General features: G+C 44.6%; 1 protein-coding gene across 5 annotated transcripts; it reads left to right on the top strand.

The window, feature by feature from the left end:
• The first annotated feature begins 1,109 nt into the window (after nucleotides 1-1,109).
• Nucleotides 1,110-25,659, top strand: LOC125751385 (CCR4-NOT transcription complex subunit 1-like). 5 transcript variants are annotated; one of them, XM_049030102.1, is made up of 49 exons: nucleotides 1,110-1,222; nucleotides 3,202-3,494; nucleotides 4,111-4,218; nucleotides 5,138-5,236; nucleotides 6,764-6,832; nucleotides 6,927-6,981; nucleotides 7,274-7,477; nucleotides 7,850-8,018; nucleotides 8,205-8,331; nucleotides 8,584-8,694; nucleotides 8,795-8,965; nucleotides 9,180-9,307; nucleotides 9,460-9,700; nucleotides 9,970-10,089; nucleotides 10,227-10,349; nucleotides 10,689-10,840; nucleotides 10,947-11,097; nucleotides 11,290-11,491; nucleotides 11,698-11,823; nucleotides 12,254-12,378; nucleotides 12,563-12,849; nucleotides 12,945-13,023; nucleotides 13,558-13,785; nucleotides 14,075-14,215; nucleotides 14,489-14,668; nucleotides 15,027-15,143; nucleotides 15,290-15,400; nucleotides 15,697-15,774; nucleotides 15,902-16,097; nucleotides 16,432-16,568; nucleotides 17,549-17,845; nucleotides 17,925-18,065; nucleotides 18,138-18,242; nucleotides 18,517-18,636; nucleotides 19,014-19,208; nucleotides 19,356-19,498; nucleotides 19,636-19,744; nucleotides 19,966-20,135; nucleotides 20,379-20,610; nucleotides 20,712-20,960; nucleotides 21,302-21,465; nucleotides 21,945-22,062; nucleotides 22,194-22,295; nucleotides 22,524-22,697; nucleotides 22,851-23,063; nucleotides 23,688-23,868; nucleotides 23,955-24,087; nucleotides 24,237-24,371; nucleotides 24,926-25,659. In XM_049030102.1, the coding sequence occupies exons 2-49, from the start codon at nucleotides 3,393-3,395 to the stop codon at nucleotides 25,002-25,004; spliced, it is 7,197 nt and encodes a 2,398-aa protein (XP_048886059.1). In that variant the 5' UTR covers nucleotides 1,110-1,222; nucleotides 3,202-3,392; the 3' UTR covers nucleotides 25,005-25,659. The 5 variants fall into 5 exon arrangements, with proteins under 5 accessions (XP_048886059.1, XP_048886056.1, XP_048886060.1 ...); XM_049030099.1 differs by having other exon boundaries at nucleotides 1,159-1,306; XM_049030103.1 differs by having other exon boundaries at nucleotides 1,160-1,306; nucleotides 15,902-16,079.
• Nucleotides 25,660-25,663: the final 4 nt, after the last annotated feature.

Raw genomic sequence — 25,663 nt, 5'->3', positions numbered from 1 at the left:
TACACAGTAAATAGAGTAGAATACAGGTACTTGATCCTCCTAAGGAACTAGGATGGTTTTTGCGTATCTCATCTGGCTCTCCAAAGTACAAAGAGTGATATAAATAATCTGACAGTGAGTCCTTGACCTAATCTTTCAACTTCTTCAGGGCTTACCCTGTTTTTTGACTCCAAAACTTACACTCACCTGTATACGTATGTCTGTCATATACCTCACTGTTAGTTGTTTTTGATTATGTGCACTGAATTGTATAATAACAGCAGGTTTATCAGTTGTCTTTATTTGGAATTGGCTTGCTAGTAAGTGTGTTAGGCGACAGATCGTAAGACATTCGGTGTGAAAGGACCTGAGGTGAGTTGTGGTAAGATACAGTGCATTGCGTTTGTTTATTTATTTAGCAGTTTTTGCCTAAATGATACGCAAGTGAGGAAAGATTGGGGTCAGAGGACAGGGTGAGCTAGGATCCATGGAACAGTTTGGGTTAAGGGTATTAACACAACTTAGGATTTACCCCCACACCCTATTAAACATGGTATACAGATCAACTAACCAACTCCGCTACACATACTCTGCATGCTTACTAGAAGTGATGCAAAATCAGGACCTTTAATCCAAGCATTTTACGGTATTTACTGTACATAATTCATACCAAAACATATATCCAGTTTAAACCCGCAATGATTATTCGGCGAAAACGACTAGCTGAAATTATTAATCGTGTTATCTTTACATATTTCGAACTGGAATATGGTGACCCCGGATGGACGTTTTCCCTAAGGAAATGATGTTATATTATAAGTGGTTGTAAGAAAAGGTACTTTTGCATTATATACACCAAACTTATTTCTGTCTGCAAGCGCAACCAACATTTATGCACCTTTTTAACCTAAAAGTTACAATGCACGCTTGTAGATGAAACATGCGGTATTATAAATTGCCCTTGACAATCTTGAGGAGGCAAATCCGATGATTTAAGAGAATTTCTATTTAGAAATGCATATATTCATCAAAATATTCTTAATTGAAGTTGCTGTTTGTATGTTGGATTTATGTGACGGTGACGCGTATTTGTTTGCCTAAGCGAACAGTTTTATTGAGTTTTTGCGCAGCCTGTATCAGTATCCCCAGTCCACAGGGGCGCTGTGAGCTAGCGCGCTGGCTCGCGACACCCGTCGCCATTTTATTCCGTAAATCTGACAAAACTGGAGAAACTGAGATACGGGTGATTTTTCGTCATATTTCTGCAGTTTTATTTATTATTTTTAGTATTATTTTAAGAAATGACTGTCGAATGTAACCCTAAAAGGTAACACTGACAAAATTTCACGTGGGATAGTATTGCAATTTGAAAAGCTAAGATTTGTAAAGGGTGTGATTTTTCTTTATTTTATTTTTATAGCTAGCTAACGAACGTCGCTAGTATTTAAACCCTAAATAGATACACGTCAGTGTCCATCAGCGCTAATTAGCTTATTTCAGTATCGAGAGATACTTCTGAAAGGCTGCCATGAATAAACAACTTGGTGCTACACGGGTGGTATAATGATATAATTCAGTTTTGAAATACACTGCAGCGAAATAACTAATCCGGGACTCTGTATCCTCACTCCGGTTTGATAGCTGTATTATCTGAATGGCTCAGTCTTCGTTAAATGCTATTTTGAGATTCGGTATATTAAGCCTTTTGGGTACATACTCTGTAGCTAAAACTTTCAAGATAGTGGTCAGTTTAAGCTGCGGTAGGCTACGTTTATTGTTCGATAAGTTGATGTACTGTATATTCATTATTTTAACTGCAGTTAAATAGAAAACTTACCTAGCTAAGTCATCCTAGTATTTTAGTCACAAATGTCTTTTATGATACACAAATTCAGCTTTGTATTTTTCGGATTTGTCAACCAGATGTTTACTCCGAACTATATTTAGTTCTGCTCGTTTATGGTCAGGTTAGTTTATCCTCTTTCGTACTCGTTTATGCTAGAAGTTTGGTAGCCATCTAGTTAGCTCGACTTTCGAACAGACTACTCTGGTTCCTGTCCAGGTAAAATTGGACTACCTGATTTAGTAATATTTGACTACAACGTGTGTCGTGATGATTAAATAATGAAACGGATCAGTGCCTATGTGACTTTTATCGACAGCCACCATATAAGACTTAAACAGTTAAATTTAAGAATCTAAGCTCCGTGGTAACTAGGAACTTTTATTAAAAGTTAATCTGTAATCGTACCGGCGAATGTTTACATGCCTATAACCACAATTGCTATTTTAAAAGTATAGTACTTTTACTGGTGTTTCTTTTAGTTAAATTCGGCATAAAAACAAGGTTGTTAATTAGCCACGTAGGGGAATCTTTCTGTGGTGTAAGTAGGGACGAGCATAAACAGCCATACATTTGAACCACACAAGCTTAGTACGATCTGTTTGTTTCTTGTCTTTTCATGCACAGTTTTTGGATGTTTGCTGTACTAAATATCCAGCCTGAGCTTTGAAGCAGATCATGTTTGTTTACTAATTATAATAATGATAACATGGATGGTGTGGATAGAGGAGCCAATAACAAGTAAGGCCTAAGTGCTTTCAAACAAAAGGCGAGTGAAACCGACGATACGCATCGCAATTTTTAACAATTTGGAGACATTGCTGCTGATTAAAAAGTTCGTTGGTATGATTTCCGCTATCGTCAAATGCTTGAGAATCACTTGAGCATAAGACGGGCTTCGAGGCCGAGGAACGATGTTACATTTGCACAGAGCTAACTGGAATAGCAGGTTTTCAAATTATGCAGAAAATGCAGTTAGATTCTTTTTTTTTATTGTAGCTCTGCAACATAAAAATGCATTTAAGGGAAACTAATAACTGCTTAAGGGGTGAATTTCGATGCCTTCCCTGGCTACCAGATTTGGAGGACACAACCCATATACTGGAAAATGTCTGTATCAGTAATGGATCCCAGAATAAGAAATTGATCTGGAAAGCGATTAAGGGAGTATTAGAACAGTAAAAACCAAATATTAGATGTTTTTCAGTCAGGTTACTATGTTAAAAGATCTTTATAATTTGCCTGCCAGTATACTTATTGGTCCATTATTGCATTGTGTTACACTGACATCTGTACCCTTGTGAATGTTGGACTAATTATTGTGCTGCTTTTTTTTTTTTTTTTTTTTTTTTTTTTTTTTTTTTTTTTTTTAAATACAGATTCCAAGTGTGCTGGACTGAAGTGGACCACACTGACCCTGGATTACTGATTAAAAGATAAAAACCCATATATTAAGGCCTTGTGGGGAGGGGGGGTAATAAAGAGACAGTCCATTATCTCTGAGATGACTAAAGTGGAATAATGGTCATTTTGTATGGGACCCGGCCACCTGCCTCTGCCCTGACCAGCAATGAATCTTGACTCTCTTTCGCTGGCTTTGTCTCAAATCAGCTACTTGGTGGACAATTTAACTAAGAAAAACTATAGAGCTAGCCAGCAGGAAGTACAGCACGTGAGTATTAACCTTATCAGTATTATTATTTTTTTTTTATCCCAGACTGGCATCACATGTCCTGTGCTTCCTCTGATCTCAACATGACCTTGTACTGGTTATGGAGGGTGGAAGGATGGATGAATAAGAGGAATGCCTACATAAATATATGCCGTATATGGTGTGTTGGGGTGATGGTCCTTCATTTGGGGAATATTTCTTAAGGGGAAAAAGTGGTGTTATTGACAACTGTGTAGCAGGAAGTTCTTTCTGGCACATTTGCATTTTTCTGCTTCAGGTGGATGGAAAGAATGTAAGACCACATTTCCAGCTACCAGTCAAAATATTTAAAGATACAGTTAGCGCTGCACTGTGCAAACCTTTCATCTGAAATAGAATGACCCAGCTTATGGAAGGAGTATTCACAACACTTATAGCACGTGGACTAATCAGATTGATTTTGTAGAATTGGTTCTTTCTGGTAGGCAGCTCTTCATTCTTCTATTTGATTCTGGAAGCATCAGCGTTTACGTGATATAAAATTGAGTATGGTATATATGACCCTGTCCTTCCTGTGGCAGTTACTGCTCTGCTGTGCTCTGCCCTCAGTGAACCACTGTGCTTTTCGCCCTACCAGATCGTGAATCAGCACGGCCCTGAGGCAGACAGGCATCTTCTCCGCTGTCTCTTCTCCCGTGTGGATTTTACTGCCGATAGTAAAAACAGCAGTAAAGATTCCCATCAGGTATTTTTGATTTGAGACTTTGGTGCGAAGTAGAGATGCACCAGTTGTATTGGCCAACTATCAGCATTGGCTGATATGGCAACAATCAGCCATTGATTGATGGGTAAAAATGAGTGGATAATTGCCGCCGTTAATTCTCTTAATATAGATCAACAATTTAGCTTTGCACACCTGCGTACTAAACAGTTAGAAAAATATCTGCCATGTGGAATTGTTTTACCAAAAGCAACGCTATAAAAAGCATTTTGCAAACATTGCACAGCTAAAATTTTACAAGACAGTTCTGCTAATATACATTTCAACACTGCAAATTTGATTTCTCACTTTAAGCCGACCGTGAAGAGCATGAAGATTCTGAAAAACAAATCTGTCCCAACAAAGAAGGCTGCAGTGCTGTTGAATAAGCTAGTCCATTAGTAACACAAGCATTTGATAGCAAAAGAAAGTTTACTGCAGACAGTGTAACATCAAGACTTGGAAAATTATAGAATTTATCACACTGGATGATCTGTTATAAATATTTATGATGCATACAGAAAATACAGTGCTCTGTGACTGTTGTATGCTAGAGTTGGTGTTTTCTTATCAAAAAACACTTCGTAATTTGGGTGGAGTATACCTTTAGACTAATTTAAGCAGAACCTAACAAACAATTGGTATTGGTGTCAGTTTGAATTGGCTTTTGGTATCAATCAGAAATTCCCTTATTGGTGCATCACTAGTGCAAAGGCTGGGAAGAAACTGGATGGTTTGTGGATTTTTATAGTGCCTCCTGATATGGGCATAATATTTAGACAGGAGGATTGACCACAAGGATCAGGCTTTGAGACCTCTCTTTAAGATGACTGTTGCCTGCTGTAATTTCAAGCTGATGTAATTAGAGAGATCAGCTTCTTTTTTCCTTTTCCACTTGCACAAGGCACAGTTTCTGGCCCAGGAGTGTTCATCTCTGGTAACCAAGCCAAACTTCATCTCCACCCTTTGCTACGCCATTGATAATCCACTGCATTACCAGAAGGTAGGATGACCTTCCCTACTGCCTTTGGCATTGTCAGAAGTTGCTTATTATAGTTCATTTCAAAGCAATCTCCAACTGCTCCTCTGTGGATTTTGTAGTGTTAAATAGGGCTGGGCGATATCGCATGCATATTATACTGTGCATGCGCATTAATCACCAGGGCTGCAGGTGACAGGTGCAACATTTTGCCACACGCCAGCTTTTCACCCAAAATTTAAGCAGATTAGTAGTACTGCTAAAATACTAATGAGATGTGTTTTGTAACACCTGAAGTTAGAAATCTGTATATACTTGGCTTATCTTTATTAAATTAAGTTAGCGGAGCACTCTACTTCGATATACTCAACCCATGAGACGAGACAAGATATTGGGTTCATGAGACAATATTTGAACTATTTTAAGGAAAACTTCAAAGAGGAAATACATTACTGGAAAGCAGCCTTTTATTTGATTAATTTGAAAGACGAAAAAATGGTAAATAATGCAGATGTATTGTGAAATGTTTTAAATAATCACCATCATCATATGCAGTAAAGAACAGAACAAATGTCTAGCACCATAAAATATTTCACCACAAACTCAAATGACAGGCTTCTCTTGTATGTGACTGCTCAATTAAACATAAAATAGAATATAAATAAAACAATATAAATAACAAGCATAAAACATTTTTTAATGTTTTCTTCACCAATGCAGTGGATTTAAGTACGGAGCTATGATGGTGCTGGAAATGGCTTTGCATAGTAGCGTTAGCCGCTGTGCACGGCATTATTTTCCTTCCAAGCTTACAGATGGTTCGTGTTTTGTCTGTCACCCTTTCGCTGTTTATATTTTCCGCCGGGTACCCAATATGCTGCCACACAAAAGATTTAAGTGTCTGGGGCATCTGCTATGGTAATTTCGCCAGACGCCGACATGCTTACATCAGCTGATTTGCAGCACCTTCGTGAGTCCGCTTTTCACTCCGACGAGAAATCTCGTCATATTGTAATATCGCGAGATCTCGTAACACCCCTTCTCTACATAATACTGTTCTGGTATACTATGGTTTGGTATACTTCAGTGTGATATGCACTGAAGTGGCAGTGTAGAAAGGAACAGCTCAGCAGCCACAACGTCTTTTAAAAGAGGAGATCTTTTGGATAAACGAGGTAAAAGGAGATCAGTGGTGTGGCAGCCCAACTTGTTTATTAAACAGATATGCTGAATTTATACTGATTACTAACTTTCAGCTTCATAAAATGCCTTAATATTTTAGCCGTACTACTAATCTGCTTACCAAATTGTGGGTGTAAATAAACATCTATAGTGCTGAAAATATGGCGTCCAGCCAAATGTTTTGCCTGTCATCTGAAGCCCTGGTGATTTTTGCGCATGCGCAATATAATATCAATGTATCAGCCAGCTCTAGTTTTAAAATTCAGTATCTGCATTAGGTTTGCTGCATTGTGTACATTGTACTCTCTTATTAATGAGTGGTTTGTACACTAACACAGACGGATACTAACACTTATTTCCCCTCTGTAGAGTCTGAAGCCAACATCGCATTTGTTTTCGCAGCTAAGTAAAGTTCTGAAACTAAGTCGGGTTCAGGAGGTAAGCGGATTAGGTTGTTTTAATTTTTAGTTTGCCTAAATGGATATCCTTAACTCTTATTCTGAATATGCTAAATTTGCATCTTTGACTGCAGGTGATTTTTGGTCTTGCTTTGCTGAACTCTTCCAATTCAGAGCTTAGGGGATTTGGTAAGAGTTTTTGTTGTTTTTATATATGTATGTGCTCCCCCAGAGTGTGTGTGTTACTTTATGATGTCCTTAAGGTGTGTCCATGGCTGTTACCTCAAATACTTTCCATAGAGTTTACACTTGAAGCAAGGTATTGTGAATGGGAAATGAATGACACATTGGTTTAGTGTGAAACATCTGTGGGTTTTATTATTCAAATCAGAATTTCATTTCCCAAATTAAAAGAGAAAACTACATGGTTTCAATGTTAAGTTGCTCTACTGTCTGTCTTCACCCCTCCTCAACCCCCCAGCTGCCCAGTTCGTGAAGCAGAAGCTACCGGACCTTCTGCGCTCCTACGTTGACACAGACCTCCCTGGGAACCAGGAAGGTGGCTTCCAGGATATTGCTGTAGAGGTTCTTCACCTGCTCCTCTCCCATCTCCTCTTTGGACAGAAGGGAGCTTGTGGGGTAGGACAGGAACAGATTGACGCGTTTCTCAGGACGTTGCGCAGAGGTGGGTGCTTTGAGGTCTTCTGGAACACTTCACCCAGAAGTCCCATTTTCGGTTATGTAAAGCTAATAGTTTTTTTTTTTTTTTTTTAAATGTTTGCCCTTGTGGATATAAGGTTCTGTTTACAACTACATGGGAGTACAAGGACATCATTGCAAACATTGCTGAGTTGAGTTGCCACTGTTTTTCAGGGATAATTGAAAAGGGCCTTTAACTTTTCCCAGAAACCAAGCACCTTAGCTGACATAAAGGGAGAACAGCATGACCAAGCCAGACTTTCCCTACATCTAAGACCTGGCTCAAATTGTGTACCTTCCTGTGTCAAAGCCACATGTCTGATCAGGAGTGCTGATGTCTGAGCCGCATGTCTTTCAGATTTCCCCCAGGAGCGGTGCCCTGTGGTGCTGGCACCACTGCTGTACCCAGAAAAACGGGACATTCTGATCGACAGGATCTTACCGGATTCTGGGGGGATCGCAAAGATGACGATGGAGAGCTCGCTTGCCGAGTTCATGCTAGAACTTGGCTATGGATTCTGCGCCAGGTGAGAACTTTTTTTTTCCAAGATAATTTTATGAATGGATTATTAAAATTTTTTTATTTTTTTTTTTAGCTGGAATGGGATAATTTCTTGCCTTTTCAAGATTATCATTAGTGAATTATTTTGATGCTTTGCTTGTGTACCTCTTTGGTTTTGTACATTAATTGTATTTAAACTTTAATTCCTTAGTGTGGATGAATGTCGCAACATAATCATGCAGTTTGGGGTGCGGGAGGTCACGGCCAGCCAGGTGGCACGAGTGTTGGGAATGATGGCCCGAACTCACTCTGGCCTTTCCGATGGTATTGCCCTACAGGTGAGTGCTAAGAAAGAACATGACTGCTTATGCTGGGAGGTCATGTGGAGATTGATGCTTGAAATGTTTGTAGCGTAGAATCAGACGGTCACATTTAATTGAGTAGACTGTAATACTGCGGGAACAAATAAATCCTGTGCTCAAACTTCTAGAATTATTGCCATGCAAGTTATACTTTAGATTCTGATTGATTCTGATTCCCTTGAGGCTGGTGTGGTTATTGGGGTATTAATGTTTTCTTCTCCCACTCAGTCAATCTCTGCACCAACCAGTGGGATCTGGAGTGAGGGGAAGGACAAGAACGATACCTCCCAGGCCCACACATGGAACTTTGAAGTTTTCATTGACGTCGTCAAAGAAATCGTGAGTGCCGTAACTCCTGCACAATCCGGCCAGATGACTGTGTGGAGGTTGACTCTGTACACATGCATGAAGCATGGCTGATGCCCCTGTGTCTTCACAGAACCCCAGTCTTAACTTCAAAGAGGTCACCTATGAGCTAGACCACCCAGGGTTCGTCATCCGTGACAGCAAGGGGCTGCAGGTGGTGGTGTATGCCATACAGAGGGGCCTCGGTATGGAAGTCTTTCCTGTGGATCTCATCTACAGGCCATGGAAGCACACTGAAGGCCAGGTATGAAGCGTGGCAGGCTTTTGTCACCCATCTTCATATTCTGAAGTTCTCCATTAAGGCATCAAATCATGTCTCTGCCTGCCCTTTTAAAAACATGGTTTTTGCATTTCAGCACCTACCAGATGCTACCTAGCTGCTCCTCTGATTGTTTATGATTTATACACAGCACTTAGTTTACTTCATCACTTAACGTTATCCTTCTCTTTCTTTCTAGTTATCCTTTATCCAGCAATCTCTGATGAGCCCAGAGGTTTTCTGTTTTGCCGATTACCCTTGCCACACTGTGGCTATTGACATCTTGAAGGCCCCCCCAGAGGATGACAACCGGGACATAGCTACCTGGTATGGTGCTCAGTAACCTTTTCTTTTGTAAGATTACCCCCTTCCACTTTGTAAATAAATGCTTCATCCTAAATTAGTTGCCTGGATATTGTTTAGCAGGTCCTCCCCATCTTATAGCCTTTCTAGAAACCCTGACTCCCCTTCCCCTTCAGGAAGAGCCTAGACTTGGTGGAGAGCCTGCTGCGGCTGTCGGAGCTGGGTCAGTACGAGCCAGTGAAGCAGCTCTTCAGCTTCCCCATCAAGCACTGCCCTGACGTGCTGGTGCTGGCGCTGCTGCAGATCACCACATCTTGGCACGCCCTGCGACACGAGCTCATCTCTGCTCTCATGCCCATCTTCCTGGGCAACCATCCCAACTCGGCCATCGTCTTGCATTACGCGTGGCACGGACAGGTCAGTCCTGGCTTGTGAATCTTCTGTCACGGTAGTTGGTGGGGGGGGAGGAGGTGGGAGAGAAACTGTACATTTTAAAGAAGTAGCTGTAGAAGCAGTATTTGTTATGGTGTTTTGAACCCACCCCTTCCCATAATTCCACTTTATCAGAGGAAGTGATGTGGTAAAATATTCATTCTGCATTTTCATTGGTGTGAGGAGCACCTGCAGCCACAGTCAGTGCTTCCCACGAGTCTTGCCTGGCTGTAATTCCTCTTTCGGGCTTTCAGGGCCAGTCCCTCTCCATCCGTCAGCTGATAATGCATTCAATGGCTGAGTGGTACATGAGGGGAGAGCAGTATGACCAGGCCAAGCTCTCCCGCATCTTAGACGTAGCTCAGGACCTGAAGGTAGGGTATCAGTATGCCTTTTCTACCTCTGCATTTGGAGGTTAGGGGTTAGGAAACACTTTCCCAAGAATGCTTAAAATGCATATTGCTTAGCACTCCTGGTAACAGTGCCGGTCTGATCTTTGCTCCCGTCGCAGTCTCTCTCCATGCTGCTGAATGGCACTCCGTTTGCCTTCGTCATTGATCTCGCTGCACTAGCGTCTCGCCGCGAATACCTCAAACTCGACAAATGGCTGACCGACAAAATCAGAGAGCATGGGGTAAGTCCTCCAATAACTCTCATGAATTCACCTGGCAAAGCGGAAATTTTTCATTTTTTGGGGTTTATGAACTAAGGCATGTATCTAGCTTTCTAAAGACCCAGTTGAAAGGTGCTCTCATCTTTATTTTATTGTGATGTATAGGTTTGTGCTTGTAGAAAATAAGGTGTCTTAGGATGTGCATTTGGCAACAATATCTGCCTGAAAAGAATGTTCCTTTTTTAAAAAATAAGGTTCTTTAACCCACAACATAATGAAAATGGTACCTGATATGTCTGAGGAAGGTGGTATGCTTTTAAAATGGTCGGTGTTAATGAGGGCTACCGCTGTCTGTCTTAGGAACCCTTTATCCAGGCCTGCGTGACGTTTCTGAAACGGCGCTGTCCCTCCATCATGGGTGGCTTGGTGCTTGAGAAGGACCAGCCCAAGAGTGCCCAGCTGCCGCCGGAGACAATGGCTACCATGCTGGCGTGCCTGCAGTCCTGTGCGGGGTGAGTCTTAGATGGCTGCTCCACTTGTGAAATGCTTGAATGGCTGTTAGTTTTTTGCTTAAGCACCTTCCCACCCCCCCCCCCCCGGCCCCCTGCACTCCTGCAGGAGCGTATCTCAGGAGCTGTCCGAGACCATCCTCACCATGGTGGCAAACTGCAGCAATGTGATGAACAAAGCTCGCCAGCCCCCTCCGGGGGTCGTGCCCAAGGGTCGCGCTCCCAGCACCAGCAGCCTAGACGCTGTATCCCCCGTGCAGGTATTGTTGGGTGCAGGTTGCCGTTGACACGCTGCCGAATCAGATTGTGTGCCCTGTAGTGTAACTGTGTTCTCAGCTCACCAGTGCTTTCGGGTAGCAGTATTGAAGGGCCAGCTGCAGTCATGGTAACACGGTGCTACACTTCCAGACTCTCTCCAGACTCATCAGTCTTCTGTACCCCTTGCCTTTTAGATGGATGCCCTTAGCAGCATGAGCACCTTAAGCCTTGGAACCTCATCTGCCTCGCACACCCAGAGCATGCAGGCTTTTCCCACACCCCTGGTCCCTGCCTTCAGCACTCCGCAGTCCCCAGTCAAGGCCTATCCCCCGCTGTCCAGCCCCAGCCCCGCCACTCCATTCGGGGGCATCGCAAACCTCACCTCTCAGCTCCCAAGTAAGTTCGCATCGAATCGCTGTTGCGGCCCGCCGCGCCGTCTGGAGCACAGTTCACGGCACCTCATGACAGTGCCACTTGTCGTGACATACGGTGGTTGTGCAGTGTTTGTTTTTACTGCAGATGTCACTTTATACTCTTGCATTTCATTCCATAGATATTGCTGCATTGTATATAAATGTTATATTATAATTCTCTCTGTCCAGGTTCGCTGGGCACAGTTAGCTTGACTGGCATTGGCACAGGGCTGGCACTGCCGACAGTGAGCAGCGAGCCCTTTGGCATGAGGAAGATGAGCACATCTGGACTGAACCCAGCGGCCTTCCAGCAGAGTAAGAGAGCGTGCACTGTCAGCGGTGTTCTGGTTGGCAAACTCTGCACTGCTTTGTGCACTGTTGATTATTCTTTATTGTTTGCTCTAAAGGGGCATTTCAGGATGTTGTCGGCGGGTTTTCAGTACTACTATTTTGTTTACTTTTTTAGTATTTTCAAGCCCTGGTGTATGAGTTGCGAAAATGTAGTTGTCTAGGGGAATACAATAATGTATTTAAGTTAGCTAATTATTGCTAATTAACAATCCTGTTCAGGTAATGTTTCAAATATTTGTATTTGCCTCATTTGAAAATTCACTGCCCTCCAGTCCCCGCTCCATTTCTCCCAGTACAGTTTGCTTAGATTGCCTGTGTGGCGCTGTTGGCTCCCCCTTGTGACCCATGAGGTTTACATGTGCTCTGGTCTCTCACCTTCTCCTCTCCTTCCTAGCTGACCTTTCTCAGGTGTGGCCTGAGGCCAATCAGCACTTTAGCAAAGAGATCGATGATGAGGCAAACAGCTACTTCCAGCGCATCTACAACCACCCGCCGCATCCCACCATGTCCGTAGATGAAGTATGTTCAAAAACCCACTATCCCTCTAAATGCTTAGTCTTATGGCTGATTTTAATGTGATATATGTTTAAGCACCATCATATGTGATTTTGTCGCTTAGGTGTTTACTCCAATTCTCAATGCTTTCACTGAAATTAAATATAGTCTTTGACCATTCTGTCGATTTTGACTCTGATGCCTGTAGGTTCTTGAGATGCTCCAGCGGTTCAAGGACTCAAGCATCAAGCGGGAGCGTGAGGTGTTCAACTGCATGCTCCGGAACCTGTTTGAGGAGTACCGCTTCTTCCCACAGTACCCCGATAAGGAGCTGCACATCACTGCCTGTCTCTTTGGCGGCATTATCGAGAAGGGCCTTGTGACCTACATGGCCTTGGGGCTAGCTCTGCGCTACGTCCTCGAGGCCTTGAGGAAGCCTTTTAGCTCCAAAATGTACTATTTTGGTATCGCTGCACTGGATCGCTTTAAGAACAGGTACACTTAGGCTCGTCACTTCCTCGCGTTTCGGCTGCTTGCCAATAATAGCCATGTAGTAACAGTGCTTGTCTCTTCTCTCCCTTCGTTTTTAGGCTAAAGGACTATCCTCAGTATTGCCAGCATTTAGCCTCCATTGGTCACTTTATGCAGTTCCCTCATCATCTTCAGGAGGTAAATGTTTCTCATGCATGTGTGTTTGTCCTGATCTCTGCCCTTTCTGTTTAAGATCATTATATTTTTGAGAATCATGATTGTTAAAGGGCATGAATTTTCTGGTTGAATGTTCGTTACTGATTTTGTAATTGTGAAAACCTGAGAAAGCAAATGGAGTGGCCTGGTTTTATGTAGTAACCCTCCCACAATGTGCCACCATGCATAGCAGTTAATTTAGCTTCTGAAACAACACTGACGACTGGTTGTTACACTGGGTTTGTCAGCCTGATGTCACATCCTTTTCTGTTTTAAATCAAAACAAGTTTAAGGCCCTTTTTCTTTAAACATAGTTTAGCAAATTTTTCCCAATTCTCTTAAATGTCTTACTTTTGCAGTACAATGTGTTGTCGTTGGTTGGTGATATTTAAATTTTGTTCTGAATGGAAGGAGTCGCCTGCCTTTTTCAAAAGCCTCTGTTGCCTAATAGTAGGGCGGGTGCAGATCCCGCTGCGCGATGGATAAATCTGCACTTTTTATATGCTGTGTGTGCAGTACATCGAGTACGGCCAGCAGACGCGAGACCCTCCTGTGAAGATGCAGAGCTCCATTACCGCTCCCACTAGCTTGGCTCTGGTCCAGCCTCCCCAGAAAGCATCCATACTGCCTAGCCAATCCAGCTCCATGGTACCGAGCACCTCTGCCATCCCCACTACTGCCTCTGCCACCAAAACCACCACCATTGCCCGTCCGACTTCAGTGAGCTTCAAGAAGGATGTACCTGTGAGTATGGCAGAGGGGAGAGCGCGTTCTGTGCCTCCAGCTGATTGTGTCTGCACACTCTGTAAACGCACTGCAGTATTGTCCTATTATTGTGTCATTTCATCATTATGTTGAATCTGTACATGACTGAAGTTTCTAAATTGTAGAAGGGAGTGTACAGTCTACTGTAAAGTCTCATTGTTGAAATTTACATGGGTCTTTAAAGCCATTGCTTTAAAGAACGTTTGTGCCAACATGTAACCTTTCCATAACTGTCCTTTTGACTAATGCTTTTAAATTTCATTTTCAGCCTTCCATAAACACTACCAATATTGACACCCTGCTTGTGGCCACTGATCAGATTGAGAGGACAGTGGAACCTCCAGAAAATATCCAGGAGAAAATCGCATTCATCTTCAATAATTTGTCTCAGTCCAACATGATTCAGAAGGTGAATGTTCAAAGACAATGATTTCTGCAGTCTACTTTTGATTTGTGTTGCAGTGTGGAGTATTGGTTAGTTATTACATCATAGCTGTATCAATGTTCAGAACAGACATTTAGTGCCGAGTTTAAATACATGCTTCTAAAACCCACTTACGGTATACATATGCATGTAGTATAATGTGAAATGATTTACTTTTGTTATGACTGCGCTGACCACAAGCGCAGTATGAGATGCTGTGATCCATCAGATGTTTTAAAGCTCTTCCTTCATTTTAAGGTTGAGGAGCTTAAGGAAACTGTGAAGGAGGAGTTCATGCCTTGGGTGTCCCAGTACCTGGTCATGAAGCGAGTCAGCATTGAGCCCAACTTCCACAGCCTCTACTCGAACTTTTTGGACACGCTGAAAAACTCTGAATTTTTCAAAATGGTCCTGAATGAAACTTACAGAAACATCAAGGTGGGATTAGAGGAATCTCTTCCCAACATCCACTCAACATTCCCAACATTTACTATATGAAGCAGATTTATACCAGAAGTCTAGCTGAAGCTGTAGCTGAAAATGGTTGTAACTCTGAGGGTTTTAGGTGATTTATGATTTACTTCTGTGAATAAATGATATGCATGTTTGACAGCTTGAATGTTTAGTAGTAGGGTCAGTTTTTACTAGGTGAATTATAAGAGTTGGACAAAATAATGAGAACACCACATGGAAAAGCTGAAGTAATTTTATAGTAACAATCACCATTACAGTTGGACACCAGCCAGAAGCCAAATGTCTTCCAGTCGTGAAGTGCACATTGATTTCTTTATGGCAGGTTCTTCTCACCGCTGACAAGGCAGCAGCCAACTTCTCTGACCGATCCCTGTTGAAGAATTTGGGCCATTGGCTTGGGATGATTACTCTAGCTAAAAACAAGCCCATTCTCTATACCGTAAGTAGTCCTGTCGTGTCCCTTATGCATTGGTCAATGAGAACAGGAGGTCTAACAGATATGCAATGTGATCATTCCTGGGCAACTGTATTTATACTTTAAGGCAGCCTAGAGCATTTGGTCAAGTTTTTCTCTGGCTCTTTAAGGACCTGGATGTGAAATCCCTTTTGCTGGAAGCCTATGTGAAGGGGCAGCAGGAGCTCCTGTATGTCGTCCCCTTTGTTGCCAAAGTCTTGGAATCCAGCCTCAGGAGCCTCGTAAGTCTGGGGTTTTTGGTCTGTTGTAAATGCTTCATGCATACTGGAGACCTGCCAGTCTGCTACGCTGGTGACCTTAGCTCTTGGAGTGAAAGTCAGAGTTCTTTGTCTTTTCTGTGGATTTATCTACTGCTGTGTTCGGTTCCTGTGCTGGAACTGTGCAGGAGAAATGTTTGTTTTATTACTCGGTGCCTACTGGGTTCATTAATGTGATTGTTATGAATGTTAAGCATAGTGATCAACATGGTCTTTTATTATATATGAACAGTAAATTCAAGTTTGTGTGTCTGTTGCAGATCTTCAGACCCCAGAATCCTTGGACCATGGCCATCATGAATGTATTGGCAGAACTGCACCAGGAACATGACCTGAAGGTGATTCCCTGTCATTACGCTTATTCGGAGACGATGCACTTTTTCTTGGGTGGTGGCTCTCCTTTCTGCTTGCTACTGCTGTTCCCCATTGAATTTGCATGATTTCCCTCCCTTCTCTCCGTTTTAGTTGAACTTGAAGTTTGAAATCGAAGTGCTATGCAAGAACCTTTCCCTGGACATTAACGACTTGAAGCCTGGCACTCTGCTCAAGGACCAGCACAAGCTGAGCACCCTTGAGGTGCAGCTGTCTGCACCAAAGAAGGAATCCAGGCCAGCAGAGGAAGTGCAGCCAGTCAGCACCAAAGGTCAGCTCAGCGATTTCGGTTTGTCCCACTTTTCACCGTCTGGAATCTCGCTCTTACAAGCTCCTTGAAGCTTAGGTTTTATCCTGTTCCTACCATTTGCTTGTATCGTGTGTTACTTTGTATAGGTCGGTTCGCCTCCTTCCTGATAAACTTCAACAGGACTTTCACTCTATGCAGTTTAAACATGTATATTTGTCTCATAGCAGCCTCTATCCATGATACCTCTGTGTTGTATAAGCAGTCCTGATCATTGCCTTGACTTTAGATCAGTCCTGTACGTTCGATGTTCTTTGCTGAGTATCGTCTGCTGATTTGTAGCCGACCACAGGCTTAAGTGCCATTCCTTTTACAGTTACAGCTCCCCCGGCGCTGCCAGGCAGCGGGACACCCAGCACAGCCACGGGCCCCCCGACCGCCCTCTTCAGTTACCATGACATTAACGTGTACTCCTTGGCAGGACTGGCCCCCCACGTCACTGTCAGCCACACGGTGAGTGCTGCCTGCCCGGACTTCGATGGCGTCGTTTTCTGCGTCTTCCAGAAGTTCCAGATTTAATCTGATTTATTGAGTAATCATCTACACGTAATGTAGTGTAATATAATTAGGCTATCATGAGGCAGGACGCAACCAATCATTACAGGATGCTCACACAGTCACACACACCATCAGTTTAGGCACTCCAGTTCACTTAAGCTTCATGTTTTTGTCCAGTGGAAGGAAACCAGAGTATCCACTGAAAAGCCACATACACACACAGGCTGAATATGCAGACTCCAGAGGCAATGAGATGGCGTGTGGTGACAACACTACTCACTGCGGCAGGCCTGCAAGATGTGCGATGTTATCAGCACAGCATTTCATTGCCAGGACCGCGATAGTCTGCTGGTTTCAAACCATCGACGTTGAGCTAAGACATTTTTACTCAGTCACTGAAAACATAAGCTATGTAGTTTTAGTGATGGTTTACTGCCACTGCTTTTGTTTGCGGTCTGGCATGTGGTCTCTGAGAATCCTAATCATTATAGTCCTGGCTGTTGCACTCATGCACACCAATGGAAACAGGTCATGTGCCACATATATGAGAAGTGAAACAAAAATGAGTGAAGCTAAAAAAAGTGAACAAATACTGGTCACGAAAAGACATGGAACTGTATGCAAATATTTCGTATTCCATAGAGATGACATTGAACAAAATAAAGTGATTTGTCAGTTTTCAATTCCAAAATATCATGATTTAAAATATCGCAATAAACCTTCCCCATATTGTTCACAGCTAAAACAGTGTTTAAAATAATAATACATAATGATGTTATGATGAACAAAATACTTTATCTCTAGGGAAATTGATATGCAGTCTGATTTAAACGGTTTAGCTTTGCTTTACTGTTTTCCTCCGTCAAAGCCCTAACGGGGATACCCCGCAGACCCTATAGTCTGATTGGCCACTTAACAATCCCCCCCGCCCGCAGATTCCCCTTCTGCAGGCCCACCCCCAGCTGAAGCAGTGCGTGCGGCAGGCCATCGAACGTGCCGTTCAGGAGCTCGTGCATGCTGTAGTGGACCGCTCCATCAAGATTGCCATGACTACCTGCGAGCAGATCGTCAGGAAAGACTTCGCCCTGGACCCAGAGGAGTCACGCATGCGGATGGCGGCACATCACATGATGCGCAACCTGACGGCAGGCATGGCCATGATCACGTGCAGGGAGCCGCTGCTCGTCAGCATTGCCGCAAACCTGAAGAGCGGCTTCACCGCGGCGCTCAGGGTACGTCTCCGTCAGTTATTTGTGTGTGTGAAGTTTCGACGTTTGATTTGCGCCCGTCCTGATTCAAGTTCTCCATCAGGCCCCCACTCCCCAGCAGAGAGAGATGATGGAGGAGGCCGTGACCAAGATCGCGCAGGATAACTGCGAGCTGGCATGTTGTTTCATCCAGAAGACGGCCGTGGAGAAGGCCGGCCCGGAGATGGACAAGAGGCTAGCTACTGTGAGTGTCAGCAGCAATGCCCCAGCCTGCCGGCCCAATCCCGATCTCGCCTCACTCTCTACTCCCCCATAGGAGTTCGAGCTGAGGAAGCACGCCCGGCAGGAGGGCCGCCGGTACTGTGACCCGGGCGTCCTGACTTACCAGGCGGAGCGCATGCCAGAGCAGATTCGGCTGAAGGTGAGTCATCGCATGGTGGCAGCCCCAGCACTGGCAGATTCAGTGGCAGCCCCAGCACTGGCAGATTCAGTGGCAGCCCCAGCACTGGCAGATTCAGTGGCAGCCCCAGCACTGGCAGATTCAGTGGCAGCCCCAGCACTGGCAGATTCAGTGGCAGCCCCAGCACTGGCAGATTCAGTGGCAGCCCCAGCACTGGCAGATTCAGTGGCAGCCCCAGCACTGGCAGATTCAGCTATGGTCACGTTTCACGTGTCGTTCTGCTTTTGCCTCTTAGGTCGGAGGAGTGGACCCCAAACAGCTCGCCGTCTACGAGGAGTTTGCACGCAATGTCCCAGGATTCCTGCCAAGCAATGACCTTTCCCAGCCCACTGGCTTCCTTGCTCAGCCCATGAAGGTATAGAGCCACTTCTTCACATAGAAGGTTGTTAAGGGTGTGTGTGTGGTTTATATTCCCACAACGTGATACGTTGTGGGGACCACAAAGGGATTCTGAATTTTATAAAAATCTGTGATTGCAATCAAAAAACTAAGTGCTAAAAGTCTTATTTTTTTGGTGACTTGTGGTTAAGGTTGGGTAGGGGTTATGGTTGTCATTGGTAGGATTAGGGTTTTCTATAATAGAAATGGAGAGTCCCCACAAAGATGTGACTACAAACGTGTTTGAGACTGTATGTGTGCATGGGGTCTTGCAGCCGTGTCATCATCCTACCATTGCTTTTGAGCTCTCACTCGCTCACTCACTCCCTCCCTCCCTCCTTTTCTCACCTGTAGCAGCAGGTCTGGCCAACAGACGACATGGCTCAGATCTACGACAAGTGCCTGGCTGATCTAGAGCAGCACCTGCACGCCATATCCCCTGCGCTGGCCGTGAACCCGTTGACGCAGGCCATGCGGAGTCTCACGGAGTCCGTGGCTCTCACCCGCAGTTCTCGCGACAACGTGGCGGCACTGGCCCTGCTGCAGAAGGTCAGAAAAAGCACTGCGATGGAGTTTTAACAGCGGCTCAGAGATGAATGAGCTGTTCATGGCAGAGATGTCCGTCGCCTTTTCTCCTCTCCCCTAATTTGGTTCTCCCTCCTCCTGCTTCTCGCACCTCCATCTTCACCCTCTCAGGCAGTGGAGGGGTTGTTGGATGCCACCAGCAGTGCGGACCCAGACCTCCTGCTTCGCTACAAAGAGTGCCACCTGCTGGTGCTGAAGGCCCTGCAGGATGGGCGTGCCTACGGCTCACAGTGGTGCAACAAGCAGGTCACCAGGTCAGTACATATAAGTCCGTCGTGTTGGCTTGGAGCCACGGGCAACTTTGGCTGCAGAGATGCTAATGTGGCAGATTGGGATCCTGGGAGAGTAAACTGCCTGGAAATAGCTGTGTGTGTGTGTGTCACCTCTTCAGGTACCTCATGGAGTGCAGAGATGAGTACAAGTATAATGTGGAGGCGGTGGAGCTCCTGATCAGAAACAACCTGGTCAACATGCAGCAGTATGACCTGCACCTTGCCCAGGTATTGACCACACCCTCTTAGCTTGGCTCTTATCTGGTTTGATGCAGTATGTTGAGGGGCTAAATAGGAGTTCAGGATTTCTTAATGGCTGCTTTGAAGATATGGACTTCTAATTCTAATATGGAATTCTAATTTTTGCTAAAAAAAAAAAAAAACTTAATTCATTGAATTATCATTGTTGATTGTAACTGCTGGTTTTTCTCTGCCCCACCAACCCCCAGTCAATGGAGAATGGTCTGCACTACATGGCCGTGGCCTTTGCCATGCAACTGGTGAAGCTGCTGCTGGTGGATGAGTGCAGTGTGAGCCAGGTCACCGAGGCAGACCTCTTCCACACCATCGAGGCGCTTATGCGCACCAGCGCCCACTCCAGAGCCAATGCACCTGAGGGGTGGGTTGTCACCAAATCTAAAGGCTGCATCTCTCCGCCTCAGTGGCTGTCATTGTTAATCCATGAACTCCCACTGTAATGACTGAATGCTGTCCTGGTGTAGGTGTCAGTTGATGCATTATTCAGGGGTCTCGCAGTAAACTAGAAATTGTTTCCATGAAGTTAAAACTCTGAAAGTTGACGGATCTAATTATACAGTGTTAAAATATCCACGCTGAATGTCATGCCTTGATGTTCTCACAGGCTCCCCCAGCTGATGGATGTGGTCCGCTCCAACTACGAAGCCATGATGGACCGCTCCCATGGCGGGCCCAACTTCATGATGCACTCTGGGATTTCCCAGGCCTCAAAGTATGACGATCCCCCTGGCCTCAGGGAGAAGGCAGAGTACCTTCTGAGGGAGTGGGTCAGCCTGTACCACTCCTCCGCTGCAGGACGCGACAGCACCAAGGCATTCTCTGCCTTCGTCGGACAGGTACCCTTGTGCCCCAAGTCTTGCTACACTCCTGGTCTGGTTCAGGCAGTCACATGACCTACCAGTGTTCTCAAAATGTCACCCATGTTCACTTGGTCCAGATGCACCAGCAGGGGATCTTGAAGACCGATGACCTGATCACACGTTTCTTCCGGCTCTGCACGGAGATGTGCGTGGAGATCAGCTACCGCACCCACACGGAGCAGCAGCACACACCGGCCGCTGGCGCCACCATCATCCGTGCCAAGTGCTACCACAACTTGGATGCCTTTGTACGGCTCATCGCCCTGCTGGTGAAGCACTCTGGGGAGGCAGCCAACACAGTCACGAAGATCAATCTGCTCAACAAAGTAGGCCAGGGGAAGTGGAGGGTGCCCATCTGAATCATATGCATTTGTGCCCCCCCCCCCTTGTTTTTGAAAATTGTTGCTCTCTTGTGGCTAGTATGTCATTGCATGCAAGTATATATTAGAATTGTCTGCATTCATGAGAAAATGTTTGTTTAAAAGGTATAATTCTAAAATGCAAAGCAACTGAATATTGTATTGAGTGGCTCTGGAATATCATTTAGAAACCAATAGGAGAATAGTCTTTAAGGAACTGTGTGGGGACTAAGTAATTTGTGGCTAGATAACACCCAAGTGTCTGTGTCAGCATTGTACCTTCAGTCTGTGCTCTCATGTACACATAGGTCCTGGGCATTGTGGTCGGCGTCCTCATCCAGGATCATGACGTTCGCCACACTGAGTTCCAGCAGTTGCCCTACCACCGTATCTTCATCATGCTGCTTTTGGAGCTCAATGCCCCTGAGCATGTGTTGGAAACGATCAACTTCCAGACGCTCACTGCCTTCTGGTAAAAGGCCCTCTGGGACTTTTGGTTTAGGCAAACCCATCCTTCCCCTAAAGTAGTGTTTCCCAACCCAGTCTGGAGGGACCCCCAGACAGTCCCAGTTAACCCACATTTTTGCTCCCTGCCAGACAGTCCACATTTTTGCTCCCTCCCAGCTCCTGATTAACATGGACAGCCTGGGGGTCGCCAAGGACTGGGTTGGGAAACAATGCCCTAAAGCACACTGCATTACCCATGGTGTTATCAGCGCTTCTTGTAGTTTTAGGTTCTTGTTTAAACAAGCGGCTTACAGTGGATACTGGTCACGGTTTGCGGCTCCTTCCTGTTTGTTCATGCTCATAATACTTATGACTAATACATACAAATACATTGTATGATGTGAAAAATGAATATTCATAATGCTGGCAAAATCACATGGAACCCAGCTGTAAGACGCAAGCTTGTAGCCTTCTGTGAAAGGTCTCTTTTCTCCTTGTCCATAGCAACACATTTCACATCCTGCGGCCCGCCAAGGCCCCAGGCTTTGTCTATGCTTGGCTGGAGCTCATCTCCCATCGCATCTTCATTGCCCGGATGCTGGCGCACACGCCACAGCAGAAGGTAAGATGACTGGGTGACCTCCCCCATTTCTAATGATGCTCATTGGCAGGAAATGTTTTATGCAGTGTTTCACTTTACCCCCCCCCCCCCCCCCCCCATTTGATTTAACCAATTCTATTCACTCTCATCAGGGTTGGCCAATGTATGCCCAGCTTCTGATTGACCTGTTCAAGTACATCGCCCCCTTCCTGAGGAATGTGGAACTCAGCAAACCTATGCAAATTCTCTACAAGGTATAGCATCTGCATTTAGTCTTCTGGCTATTGTAGGCTCACAGTATTGTTTTGTTCTGGTATTGTGCCTGCAGCTGTCATTGTCCTTCATTTGTATGAGAATACAGTGCTTTCTAAAGCATAACATTCTGAACAGCCTGCCACCCACCCACATGCGTCAGTGCTGTGCGAATTGGCAGACTAATGCAATGCAGCGCCGATGTTTGATATCCTGTTCGATTGCTCCAGGGTACTCTGCGGGTCCTCCTGGTCCTGCTTCATGACTTCCCAGAATTCCTGTGTGACTACCACTACGGCTTCTGTGATGTCATTCCTCCGAACTGCATCCAGCTGCGTAACCTGATCCTCAGTGCCTTCCCCCGGAATATGAGGCTCCCTGACCCCTTCACCCCCAACTTGAAGGTAAAAGCTCTCCCTTAGCTACCAGTCTGTAGAACCCTCAATATTTAGTTACCTCCCCCCCAATACACGTTGTTAGTATGTTGGCTAAGATTTGCATTTAGGTCAGTATTCAAACTAATAAGTACATGTCATTGTTTTCCTTTTACTGACTAGGTGGACATGCTCAGTGAAATCAATGTAGCTCCTCGTATCCTCACTAACTTTACTGGAGTGATGCCTACTCAGTTTAAAAAAGACCTGGACTCCTACCTGAAAACTCGCTCCCCTGTCACATTTCTGTCCGAGCTACGCAGCAATCTGCAGGTAGGGGGCACCAGCCTGGGTCCCTGGAAACATTTGCAGCTCGGCGACACATCCTTAGACCAGGTTAACAATTTTATGTCTTTGAACAGTTTTGTGTCCAATTGTAGTTAGTAGAATGTAAAAATTCCTGATATTATTCTTAATGAATCTTTGTCGACTCTTGCTGTGTTCACCTGTCCCTGGTGTGTGCATGTGTGCGCCTGCATGTGCTTGGTGTCCCTAACTTTGACCTGTAATGCTAAGCCCTTGTACAAAGATGGTATTCGAGTGTATTTGTTACAGTGCTCCTGTATCTTACAAGGTCAATTGGTTCCACAACCCACCACGATACTCCAAAATCTCGTTTCTACAAGACCCTTATTTAAAAAGTGCCTATTTACTTTGCATACATACCTATTCTCAACCTGTCATATACGTTAAACTTTGAACAGACAGCCTGCTAACACACACTTTGCTCAACCCATGCTTACGCAACTTGCATGCCACATTGAAATTGTGCATTTCGGTTAGCATTAAAGCATTTCTTTTAAAAATATTTTTGACCACAATCTTGTAAAACCACACTATCAAAAACCATGTAAGATGCGGGCTGACTGTATAGTGGAATAAGATTTTACAAGCTTGGCTGCGTTTTGGATTAACTTTTTTTTCAAGGAGACATTACCAAGAGTTGTGTTCTGGTTTTAGGTGTCAAATGAGCCAGGGAATCGGTACAATTTCCAGCTGATTAATGCCCTAGTACTGTATGTGGGGACTCAGGCCATTGGCCACATCCACAGCAAGGGCAGCAGCCCTTCCATGAGCACAATCACCCACTCAGCCCACATGGACATCTACCAGAATCTGGCCGTGGATTTGGACACCGAGGGTGAGCTGCTGGGTGACACTGCTCTGCTTTTTGATTCTGTGCCTGTCAGGTAGTTCACCCCCTTTTAATTTCCCCCCAATCACCAGGACGGTACCTGTTCCTCAATGCCATTGCCAATCAGCTGCGCTACCCTAACAGCCACACGCACTACTTCAGCTGTACCATGCTGTACCTCTTTGCTGAAGCCAACACTGAGGCCATCCAGGAGCAGATAACAAGGTTTGGGCTTTGCCTGTCCTTTAAAATGACTTTTCAAGGGTGATAGATCTGCCTGAGTGTGTAATGCTCAATTCAGTGTTTGGTGTGATTTACATACATCGAATGATGGATGTTTTGGATGGATCAGTATAATTTGCCCTCTGCTCCAGGGTCCTGCTGGAGAGGCTGATCGTGAACCGGCCACACCCCTGGGGTCTGCTCATCACCTTCATCGAGCTCATCAAGAATCCTGCCTTCAAATTCTGGAGCCATAACTTTGTGCACTGTGCACCAGAGATAGAGAAGTAATTCATCATTGGGGTGGGGGAGAGGGTGGGCTTTGAGGTTTTCTCATATTTGATAAGGCATTGATAGAAATACTACAAATTTGTCTTAATTAGGCCATTACTATTCCCCCAGAAATCTTATTTTGGCACCCATAACCTTTTCTTGGAAGTTTACTTGCACGTTTCCTAGTAGAGATTGGGGTTTGCATAACTTTCACTGGATATAGCTGAATAAAACCCTAAAGGATGGGTGGTACTGCTTGTGCACTGAATGATGCTCTGCTTTCAGCAAGACACAATTGTTAAGCTTCATTAAGACTCTGCAGTGTGCTATACTGAGTGTCTCAGTACTATTATGGTTTACATCCTCATAGGATCATGCATCATTGTGCCTTCTGCTGACAGCACCTAGTTACAGATTCTTCATGCAAAGATTTTTTTTCTTTGCTTGAATGTAGTAGCAACAGAAAACCTTTTAATTTGAAATTTCATGTCCCAGGTGATGCATGTTAGAAATGTTTAGAAATGTCAATATCATTAATATACCCATTTGTTACCACTGTCACAAACAGGTTGTTCCAGTCTGTGGCTCAGTGCTGCATGGGCCAGAAGCAGGCGCAGCAGGTGATTGAGGGCACTGGTGCCGGTTAGTGGGGCTGCATTGTTGGAGTCCTGACCTGGGTCTGTCTCCCTCCGTCACGCCAACAGCACCAAGATGAACTGATGTGGTGGCCGCAAGTCACACCACTGCCTATTAGAGACTTCCATAACTGTGATGGGGGTTGGGGCAGCATTTGTAGAACAAGCAAGTGCTGTGAACGTTTGCTGTGCTCCCAACGACAGACAGACCCGCTCACCTTGAAAATCTTTTTGCCTCTTCTCCCTTTCTTTCCAAAATTTTAGTTTTGTTAAAAAGCATTCAGGAGAAGCAGCTGTTTATGACCTTGTCAGCGGGCCGGGGAGGATGCAGAGCACAAGCAGTCTGCTGGGTTATATGTCCTGGGAAATTATCTGTGTGGGAGGGGTCAGTGATACATTAAGGATGTTAAAGGGTATTATACTCTGTGTTTATGGGTTCCCCGGATGCCTGTAAATTGTGACATAAGAATATTTGAGATTGTATAAAGACCATTAAAAGTATGATGGACCGATAGCCTTTTTGTAATGATTTTGAATGTTTTGTAAAATCATTTGGTCCATGTGTTATTTTGCAGTATTTCATAGTTTTGCCTGTAGTTCTTTTCACTGGATTCCTGTATGTATGCATATTACAGTTAATGCATTAAAAATCTTTGCCTGCATTTTACTCT

This window comes from Brienomyrus brachyistius, chromosome 11, assembly GCF_023856365.1.
Source record: "Brienomyrus brachyistius isolate T26 chromosome 11, BBRACH_0.4, whole genome shotgun sequence".
NCBI lineage: Eukaryota > Metazoa > Chordata > Actinopteri > Osteoglossiformes > Mormyridae > Brienomyrus > Brienomyrus brachyistius.
The sequence above is the reverse complement of the archived record's forward strand: the minus strand, read 5'-3'. Positions and strand labels throughout refer to the sequence as shown.

Coding starts and splice junctions, on each gene's coding strand:
- LOC125751385 (XM_049030102.1), top strand. CDS start 3,393: ATGAATCTTGACTCTCTTTCGCTGGCTTTGTCTCAAATCAGCTACTTG. Junction 11,824..12,253: donor CCCAGCGGCCTTCCAGCAGA/GTAAGAGAGCGT, acceptor TCTCCTTCCTAG/CTGACCTTTCTCAGGTGTGG. Junction 24,088..24,236: donor ATCCAGGAGCAGATAACAAG/GTTTGGGCTTTG, acceptor CCTCTGCTCCAG/GGTCCTGCTGGAGAGGCTGA.